The sequence below is a fragment of the Dufourea novaeangliae genome, unplaced genomic scaffold (assembly GCF_001272555.1).
Source record: "Dufourea novaeangliae isolate 0120121106 unplaced genomic scaffold, ASM127255v1 scaffold228, whole genome shotgun sequence".
Taxonomy (NCBI): Eukaryota; Metazoa; Arthropoda; class Insecta; order Hymenoptera; family Halictidae; genus Dufourea; species Dufourea novaeangliae.
In genome coordinates, this window is record NW_015374150.1 from 3,754,409 (window position 1) to 3,765,549 (window position 11,141).

The 11,141-nt window shown below is 40.7% G+C and overlaps 1 protein-coding gene across 1 annotated transcript in view; it reads left to right on the top strand.

The window, feature by feature from the left end:
* Positions 1–10,491, top strand: part of LOC107191756 (sodium channel protein para) — a 43,845-nt gene extending 33,354 nt beyond the window's left edge. Inside the window, exons 24-31 of the mRNA XM_015580858.1 lie at positions 270–443; positions 3,265–3,387; positions 6,027–6,149; positions 6,346–6,486; positions 6,599–6,844; positions 6,938–7,208; positions 8,545–8,849; positions 9,212–10,491. Coding sequence (XP_015436344.1) covers positions 270–443; positions 3,265–3,387; positions 6,027–6,149; positions 6,346–6,486; positions 6,599–6,844; positions 6,938–7,208; positions 8,545–8,849; positions 9,212–9,994 — 2,166 coding nt within the window. The 3' untranslated portion in view covers positions 9,995–10,491. The remainder of the gene's footprint in view (positions 1–269; positions 444–3,264; positions 3,388–6,026; positions 6,150–6,345; positions 6,487–6,598; positions 6,845–6,937; positions 7,209–8,544; positions 8,850–9,211) is intronic.
* Positions 10,492–11,141: the final 650 nt, after the last annotated feature.

An 11,141-nucleotide genomic window follows, 5' to 3' on the forward strand; every position in this document is an offset into this window, starting at 1 on the left:
TTTTTCATAATCGAAAAAGTAAACGAACCGGGACTGGTATATTTACAAGAATATATGCTGAAAATTGTGTAGCAAAAAGTTCAGATTAGTGGCATTATGTCTTAGTAATGGAGATTTAATAAAGTGTTATGGCAGTTCTTCAAATTCTTAATAGAAAAAATCAGTATCAACGCGTGGCAAGAGGGTATTACCTACCAGGCTCAAAATGTGAAATAAATATTTAATTTGCAAAACCTTCGATCCGATAACGCTTGAATATGGTGTCTCAGGCCTTGGAAGATGTGCATCTTCAATCACGACCCATTCTGCAAGATATCTTGTATTACATGGACCGAATATTCACTGTGATTTTCTTCCTCGAGATGTTAATCAAATGGTTGGCTCTGGGCTTCAAAAAATATTTCACGAACGCTTGGTGCTGGCTTGATTTCATCATTGTCATGGTAAGTTCTATTCACTTGAAAACGATTACGTTACACGTTCTAGTTGTACCAACAAAATGTGGGTAATCCCTTTCAAGAATGATTGACAATCCCTAAGACTTAATACATAATATTAATAACAAACGAACGTTATATATTCATACAATAATTAGGAAAGCGATTACACACACGAAGAATAAGTAGAATATTAATGAATATTTTGAATGTCACTAAATAATTTGGTTTATACAGCCGAACTTCGTCTTCCCTCCTCGGAACAAGCTTACAATATCCTGTTGACACTTTGTTACGTAAAAAAAGTCGGATAAATTCGAAAGAAATGTTTTTCTTCAAAACGAAATCGTAGCCGCGTGAATAATATTCTAGGTTTACTGAAAGGAATTTTTTGTAAACTTGTTGCGAAACTTTACTCGATATAACCGACTTATCCTATCTGAGCTCTTTAACGCAAGGCGTCCGCCATCTTGTTGCCCCCACCCCCTCCTTCTAATACCCCCTGAAAAGTCTGCTTGCAAAGCGGGAGCGCAACGTGGAAACGTCCAGTGGATATCTCTAATAGTCTGCGCGTTAACACTAACAATCACGAAAATCATCTTACATCTGATCGATATTTGATGATAATAGCTGTCACTGATCAACTTGGGCGCAATCTGGGCCGGCGCTGCCGACATCCCGGCGTTCCGTTCCATGAGAACACTGAGGGCCTTGAGGCCATTACGAGCAGTATCACGATGGGAGGGCATGAGAGTAAGTCATCGGTCGACGTGAACCAAAAACCAAAAAAAAAAAAAAAAAGAAAGAAACGTCAGCCTGATCCGGTGAAACAACATATTGTGCAAATCTGATGGACCGAGCCATTACCGATGAATCTTTGTTCTTGACCACGAGATTTCGTTGCGTTATTATCGTGGTGAACATGAAACTTCGTATTTTTACAACCTGAAGTCTATAATGTTGTGATGTTCATGGAAATTCGTATGTTTATCGAATACTCTGCAAAACTTAAAATTACAAAATTATTTATACCGACAATTGAAGGTACTTGAATGCTAGAGCTTATAAAATTCTACATTTCGGTTGTGTTGGTGAAATAAAAATCCTGAATTAAGTTCCTTAAGTCTGTACTGAAGGATTAATTAATTACAATTGTAACATCATAAATTTCCATAGATGTTGGAATGGGGAAGGCACTTATCCGACTTGCACGAGAAGAAAATAAATAACGAAATTCCATGTGTAACACATTAATTATCAATCTTGTTAAGCTATAATTCATCCGTCAGATTTGCCGGTCAAGCTCTATTAACAGTCGATCTCTAAAAGGGAACTAAGTGCAATGTGTACGAAAAAAGGAACATAAAAAAGAAACCGAGGGAAAATGATGAAAGATTGCTACAGTGATTTGTAGCCTGTTCTATGCTTTCCAGTGTGCGGAGGTACACTGGCGTCTCTACTTTGGTGTCTGCACTGATATCTTGGAATTTTTGTCGTACTAGCTATTGTCTATGTACGCCTTTCCTAACAGTCTTTTTTTGGCACAGTGATCGTTGTGCAACCGTACAGTGTATCTATATATACATACTGTATATATTATACATAATATGCTTTTTGTGTAATGTTACTGATCTTCCTTGTGTGTACTTATACGTACCGTCTACGCGTATGTATATTGTAAAATATTTTTACCAGGATCTCGGTTGTTCGTATCGCGACGCACAATGGTATTTCTTGAGAATTCCTTCTCTTTAATTCACCGTTGCAATCGTAACGGAACTTACTAAACTAAAATTATTAAAAACTTCTGTTTCGTTCAATTCACTGTACAAAATCATTCATTTTTATTTCATTGTTGATTCGTCCGTCGTCTTATGGTTTACATAAATATCAACGAGAGGTAAACATCCGACTGGGAAATTGTGTGTCGCGATCGCAAGTATGACGAACATTTTCATCTGTTTCAGGACGAAGCCGACTATCATGCTCGTAATTGATAATGATTCTTGTTAAGCCGTACATTGCTCTTTGCCTTGTCGACTGTACACGCGTGTACGCGTATAATTACGATAATCTTCTACTTAATATTTAATAATAATACATTACAATAATTACTGTCGTAAACACAGGCTTGAGATTTCGAAATGGCCAACCATGGCGGCCGTTGGTCACGTGATCGGAACCTGTAAAAGATGGGCAACTTGTTGATATTCATTCTATCCAAATATATTAACATGGATGATTAATTTATTCATTGTTACAACTTAACAATAATGCATGTTGAAAAATCCTTCAGATAATCGTAATCATACGCAGACAGACGTTCCAGTTACGTAAATCTCTGTTCACTGTTAACTGCTACGTGTGCCATTACCCTGGTTTCTATCTGTGTCTTCAACCCCCCCCCCCCCCCCCCCCCCCCCCCCCCCCCCCCCAATCTACGAACGTGTATATACACTATGTAAATGGGAATCTGAGCTCTCCACAGATAGGACGGCCACCTGTGTGTGACAAAATAACGCTTCGATATGAGAATCCTCGAATCCATCGACACATCAAACGAAGTGACATATCGACGGTCAACCTCTCTCTCTCTATTTCTCTCTTTCTCTTTCTCTTTACCCTCCTTTTGTCGTCCAGTTTTCTTTTCTCTCTTTCTGTCACCTATTCTACCACCCAACCCACCACCCTGGTTCTATTTGCTACTCCAGAGTTTGAAAACGATGGAAATCGTTCTGTTCTTTTTTTTTTCTTTTTTTTTTCTTTTTTTTTATATATGTAGCCTGTCTACCTGTTGCTGTGATTCGCTCTCGTTTCTCGCTCGCAGGTGTCACTCATTAACTTCGTAGCGTCGCTCTGTGGCGCTGGCGGGATCCAAGCCTTCAAAACAATGAGGACCCTAAGGGCCCTAAGGCCACTCAGGGCGATGTCTAGAATGCAGGGAATGCGGGTATGTAGCCCACAGTCTCAGCGGACCTTGCCGATTACTTCATGTGTCCCGTTCGGATCAGTTGTTTCTTTTAGAGTAACGTCTGGACGAATCGACAGCCGGAGTTGGGCATTAGACGAAGTTTCATTCTTTCAAATTATTCGTATTGTCGTGTCTATCTCGGCTATTCACGTTTCGCTTAATTGAGAATTCGAATACACGGTGAAGCGTTTCGCTCGGAAGCCGTTCTTCACGCTTGGACCGGCCAGAGTGAAATGAAAAATTTCGTGATTTTGCTAAACAGAGAATAATAACAGTGTGTGCGTGTGTGCGTAAAAATTTCGTGCGATCAGAAATTTCGATATACTAATTCAAACTTTGTATAGAAATAATGGAAATTTATACATAGACGTCCAACTTTGTCGGCAACCTTCGGTTCGTTCACATACATATTCTTCGATTTAGACTTTCTCGGTGCCGTCGATAAATATGTAAACGTTTCTCTTTTCGAAAATTTGAACAATTACGATTCGAAGCAGTCGAAAAACAAATATAATTGAATTGATGATAATTGTCTAAGAAACAAAAAAAGTCTACGAAAAGGAACTAGAACGGCGGCACCGTTTTTCGTTTTTCGTCGCGAGACTCGACAATGAGGCCGATAGGATACCAGTGAAAAGCAAAATCTGACCAGTATTTTCGATTTATTCCGAACAGAATTATGAAAGTCACGTTCGTTTGTAATCCATTCGAAGGCATCGTTTTCTAATCATTTCTTTTTCAAATTGAACGAAGCAATAATAATCAGACGTTTGAGAAACGATAACTCCTCGGCCTCGCGGTGTCGGAGGCTCGACAGAATCTCCTTTTGCACGTGAACATGCGTAGGAAAATCGCGAATGCACTTGAGCTTAATAAATTGCGAATGTTTGAACGGCACGTAGACTTGTTCCTCGCGAAGAATCATTTGCGAAACATGCACTTTAGAGGATAGACGTACACTGTCGTCCGTAAGTTCGGGGTCACCGTCGAAAACTCGAATCAAAATTGAAATTTTTCGTCGTATAACTTAGTCTACTTAACGAGAAGTGAAAAATTAAAAAATCTACAAACCGCAATATTTATTATTACAGAATTACTATACTTATTATTCCTCCAAATTTAGCATAACTCATTCATTGTTATCGATAGAAAAAGAAAAAGTTGAATTTTTTAATAATAATATGATCTCCAATATTATTCAAATAGAATTATCGTTTATTTGAATGTCTTAATAACTATAGATCGCTATGTAAATCGTTCTTTGGTATACTATGCTTTTTTATTCGCAAAATTAATATTGTTTAATAGGTTAATGACTCAATCATCATGAAATATTATTTACAAGACAATTGCATGGTTTAAGATCACAAAAGAACACGTGACCCCAAACTTATGGATGAGTAGTACTTTAGATACTACCTCGATCTTTGGACAACGTGCCTTTTACTCTAGATACAGCTAGGTACATATAAACGCTCGCCTCAAACACACGTATTATACCTTACATACATAACTTGCCATCTCGTTACATCCCCGCGATGGGTCAATTAACAGTTCACGTCTCATTACAGACATAAATTTGATTCAACATTACTGTAATTACAAGGTCGCTGAGATACTGGGCGTAGCGTTACTGTCATGCCCACATCCTGAACACTATCTCATCCTGTCTTATATTAACGATAATTCGAAGCTACTTGATCTTCAGCAATGATCGATGTACCATTATTTTTTTTCCCTAGTTTTGTTCTCCGTTTAAATTTTCATTTTATGCATGGGACTGTTATTATTATACCCCAATTTGGAGCTGCCATGGCTGCCACCTTGCATCCCATTTCGGTGTATAGTTACGCTTGATGTGCTGTGTATATTCTTCTGATTTTTCTGTGCGGATCCATGCATGCCTGATCGTCTATCGCGAAGCTGTAGTCTGTCACACGGTCACATCGAACTACGATCGAGAAAACCTTGTATCTATTATTTCGTTGTTTCTTGATTTCGAATGTTTTCGTTACGTTTGTCTGACAAACTCGTGAACGAGAAGATCAGGTTTTTCTTTTTCTTTTTGAGTTCACCAAAGATTTATCATTTCGGGTGTACTGGTGTACCTGCTCGAGGTACGCTTATCAGACACGTCGGTGTGGAGTAAGTATACAAAATTTACCTCGGTTTACTTCGTGTAAAACAGATTACGTGAAAACGTTCTTTTTTACATTCTGGAAAAAAGTTGAAGAAATCCCGAAGGATATTCTTATTCATCTATTTCCGGATTTTGATCTTGTGTGATCGACATCGAAACGAGGAACTGGGGATTGTTGCATATATTCAGAAGTTCCGATTCTAATCGATAACTTCTGAATAATCGAAGATATTCTTTCTATTACATATATGCAATTCATCGTTTCCAGTTTCGTCGTACGATGTTCTTGTTTATTTTCTTTTCTCGGGACAAAAAGAGAGATGAAATTTACATTGCACATACAATAATTCGTACACATAGCGTAGTCACATAGAGACGCATATAGCCGCATATAAACGCATAACCTAACGCATAGAAAAACAAAATTTCCATCCTTTGAAAATCTTTGCATATTTTAACCATATGTCCCGTCTCGCAGGTAGTCGTCAACGCTTTGGTTCAAGCCATTCCATCCATTTTCAACGTGTTACTGGTGTGTCTTATCTTCTGGCTGATCTTCGCCATCATGGGTGTACAACTTTTCGCCGGAAAATATTTCAAGGTGTGAACCCAAAATAATAATAATAAACTAATCCTTACAAATCTAAATGAGATACAAGGTGGATACAAGGTTGTTATAGTAGAAAATGTTCTAATATCTACGTGCACTGTAATACTTAAAAAGTATTATTAATAATGAATGTTTATGATTCTTAAATTGTCTGTTTCACAAAGTAAATTTTAAATTTTCGTTGCAGTGTGTAGACGCGAACAAAACAACATTGAGCTACGAAATAATTCCCGATCGAAACGCTTGTATAGCCGAGAATTATACCTGGGAGAATTCCCCAATGAACTTCGACCACGTAGGGAAAAACGACGCTATCGATTCCCGAGAGGTGAGTTCTCCTACACACGAAACACGTGTTTCTTTTTTTCATTTTATTATTCACTGTATTCCATCCTACTTGCGTGATATTCACGCGATTAAAATTCCTATTTCGTTCGCAGCTCAACAAACAACCAATCCGCGAAACGAACATCTACATGTATTTCTATTTTGTATTCTTCATTATATTCGGATCGTTTTTTACCCTTAATCTATTCATTGGAGTTATCATCGACAACTTTAACGAGCAGAAGAAGAAAGCTGGCGGTTCGCTCGAGATGTTCATGACGGAAGACCAGAAGAAATATTACAACGCCATGAAGAAGATGGGCAGCAAAAAACCGCTCAAAGCCATTCCACGGCCGAGAGTAAGTGCGGATAATATGAGAAAATAGAACGATAAGAAGTAAAAATTAATATTTTCCTGTCGTATAATCGGAAACACTTTTCATCTTTTCCAGTGGAGGCCGCAGGCGATAGTGTTTGAAATAGTGACGGACAAAAAGTTCGATATGATAATCATGTTGTTTATCGGGCTGAACATGTTAACGATGACGTTGGACCATTATCAACAGACCCAGACATTCAGCGATGTTCTGGACTATCTGAACATGATATTCATTGTGATATTCACCAGCGAGTGTCTCATGAAGATCTTCGCGCTGCGTTACCACTATTTCAAGGAGCCGTGGAACCTCTTTGATTTTGTTGTTGTTATATTGTCAATATTAGGTAATGTAATGTAATGACTAGTTCAGTCGTATGGCCCAAGTGAAATTGCATAACGTTGACGATCGAAATGAATCCTGTTAGCTTTTTCAACTCACACGATTTTCAATCCACATTCGCCTCATCTTGTACTGCAATTAGAGGGCTTAAGAGACCGGCAATGAGCATGTAGTTTAGGTTTTCCTTCCCGATCTCTATCACCATGCACGCAACGCCAGTTTTATTCTTACTCTTACGAAAGAAAAATAAAGGCGGACAGGGTCAATATTTCACGTGTGCCGAAACGACTGATCAGCGTCATTACGTTACGTAGCCTTACATTGATGTTGTATTGTGATCCTTCCTTCTCCGCCCCACCACGATCCATATGTTCCTAATAATCTCTATATATGAATCTGTTTTGCTGAATCGTTCGATACAATATTATATTAACCACTGATTGATTCAGTGGATTCAAAATGGTCGACACTGTTCTTTGAGTATAGCTTTTTCGTCGTAGCAATTTGCAATGATTTTTCTATTGGTCCATATGTTATAGTAATTTTCTAATAGAAAAGTTAGGTTTGATTCTGTTGTAATGTAATGTTGCATCCGACTCGATTCGCATATGTCAATTGATGTAAAGACGATCATTAGTCAAAACATTGGGTAAGAGCGGGTCTGTATTACCGAAACGTTTTTCACTATATTCTTTTTTGAAAATTAGCATCTTATTAGACAGAGGAGGCTGACTAGTACTGTACTTACATCCGAATGCCTGTCACAAAATTGTGAAACATCTCTTTTTTTTTTTCTTTATACAGCACCACGTTATTTAACAAGTGATCGAGCTTTTATCAAACTTCGATGCATGTTGATCCCCTCGCGAGATTCTTAACGAAAGAGATCAGAGAGTATCTTTAATAGAGGGTCTTTAGTACCACGATGCATGTTCACTATTTTTTTTGTATCTAGCTAATTAAACATTTGAAATCATGTATCAGAACTTTCAAACCTTCTTACTAGAGGAATTGATCGAGATAGCAATAGAAAAAAAATGAAAACACGAATAGAACTTGCTTACGAATCGAGGAATTGGGAATGCATCATCTCTTTCTTATTGTAATGCCCAACGAATGAGTCAGACACTAGAGTATTAGAGTAGAGAATTTCTGCAAGAATCGCCTTACGACAATAATGCATGGGAATTAGAAAGGAACATTGAGTCACATAGAAAACACCACGATGATTTAAGACAGCACAAATTTTTATTACCTCTCTGAACTCCATCCTAGATGTAGCGATAATATTTCAATCGTTCCACGAACGTTATGTTAATGTTTGTACGTGTTCGCTTCAGGTCTGGTGCTCAGCGACATTATCGAGAAATACTTCGTCTCGCCGACGTTGCTTCGTGTAGTAAGGGTGGCGAAAGTCGGTCGTGTGCTTCGACTCGTGAAAGGTGCCAAGGGTATTCGAACTCTCCTCTTCGCCCTGGCGATGTCGTTACCAGCCCTCTTCAATATTTGCCTATTGCTCTTTTTGGTGATGTTTATCTTCGCAATCTTCGGAATGTCATTCTTCATGCACGTCAAAGACAAAAGCGGGCTGGACGATGTGTACAATTTCAAAACGTTTGGACAGTCGATGATATTGCTATTCCAGGTAAGAGAACCGCCAATCAGTATCAATGAACCCTCAATTCAACATATAGCGTTGCTGCGGAGATTCAAATTGCAAAATAATCAAATTCTTTTCAAAATTCTACGATCTCTGGATTAGGGATAAGTGGTATCAATCAGTCGGCATTAATTTTTCTTTCACTATCATCACCTAGTGGAAAATTTCGGAAGCGTTACAAAGTAGTAGTTGTTGGATTATTCATCTCTGAGACGAATCATCTGTAGTTGAGTGGTGGGACACTAAAGGACCTAGGAGTATCATGAAACAATACTTGGTCCGATCAGCAACGCAATATGTTTCTCAAACTATCAAACACCTGGTACAATATTTCCTATTTTTCAAAGATGTCTACGTCTGCCGGCTGGGACGGTGTGCTCGATGGTATAATAAACGAGGAGGACTGCCAAGAGCCGAACAACGAGATCGGTTATCCGGGGAACTGTGGTTCCTCGACGATCGGTATCGCGTATCTCCTCTCGTACCTGGTGATCAGCTTTCTGATCGTGATAAACATGTACATCGCCGTGATCCTCGAGAATTATTCCCAGGCGACCGAAGACGTCCAAGAGGGTCTGACGGACGACGATTACGACATGTACTACGAGATCTGGCAGCAATTTGACCCAGACGGGACACAGTACATCAGATACGATCAGTTGTCCGAGTTCCTGGACGTGCTGGAACCGCCATTACAGATACACAAGCCGAACAAGTACAAGATCGTGTCGATGGATATCCCCATATGTAAGGGTGACCTTATGTTCTGCGTGGACATCCTCGATGCCCTCACAAAGGACTTCTTCGCGCGTAAAGGCAATCCGATCGAAGAGACAGCGGAGATCGAGGTACAGACACGTCCAGGTGAGACCGGCTACGAGCCGGTCTCGTCGACCCTCTGGCGTCAACGGGAGGAGTACTGCGCTCGTTTAATACAGAACGCGTGGCGCAAGCACAAACAGCAACGGCTTGGCGGGCCAAGCGAGGAGAGCGACGACGCGGACACGGATCCCAGAGTCAGGCAGACAGCGGTGCTGGTCGAGAGCGACGGTTTCGTGACGAAGAACGGACATCGAGTGGTGATACACAGCCGTTCGCCGAGCGTCACCTCGAGGACCGCGGACGTCTGATCGGGCGACGTTGACGTGTCACCAACAGCCGCCATCGTCGCGTATAGCCAAGCGTCGCCGTGTCCTGTAAACACACCGGCTGGACGGCGATCGGTCCATTGTTTCAATCACGTGGACGACGTGCTTTAAACAAGAGGCCACCGCGCGCTGAAAGTGTCGACGAACCTGCAACCGACAGGGCCGTCGATCACATCGTGGACACCACCGTGTACGGACACACACCGCTCTTGGGAAGAGCAGCCGGCCTCCACGGACCTCGCTCTCTCTCTCTCTCTCTCCATCGACAGCCTTATAGTTGTATAAAACAAAGAAACAAAAAGATAAACACTAATACATTCCTCCAACGAGTTGCCTTTGAATCGACTCTGAAAACGCCATTGATAACGTTGGGAGAGCGCAGTCACTGCTAGCTGAAACGAGCCGAGGACGAGACAGAGAACAGTCCAAGAGAATAGTAGTTCGAGGGAGCTGTATATCGGAAATAAATAAGAAGACTGCACCACATGTGTGCGGTCGAGAAAACAGATTATGGGAGAAGAGTTCCCGGGGAAAAACTACACGGGGACGAGCATACGAAGAGGAATCGAAGGACAAGAACTGGGATAATGCCTCGTACATACATGAGAGATATTTAGTCTTTAGGGGGGATGGGGGTATGTGTGTGTGTGTTGTATAGAGGTGTTGAAACAGGACATACTCGTGTGCAACCTTCGGGTCAACTTCCCCCCCCTTAAATCAAAGGCTCGAAGGTTCACGTCGGATGTCCGGTAACCACCGTCCCCCCTATCGCCTCAGATTCCTGTCCTCGATGGACTTCGTACGTCGCTCCTGAAACGTGTGTTCCGGGTGTTATGTATATCGTTTTAACAAATTGACGATCCGCCGCCGCGGCTGGCTTGCGTTTAGCTGTGCACGCATTTCGAGGAGCAGGAGGAGGAGGACAGAGATAATATTGAAACGAAATTCACACACGCTCCCGCGTACACCGGGGTGACGTGTGCTTTACGACAATGAAACGAAGAGACCTAGTTAAAAACACATACACACACACACACACATATATATATATACATACACACACACGTTCGAGAAACGGCGTGAGATCAATAATAAGCATGAACAAAAAAAAACCCGCCGCCATTCCACA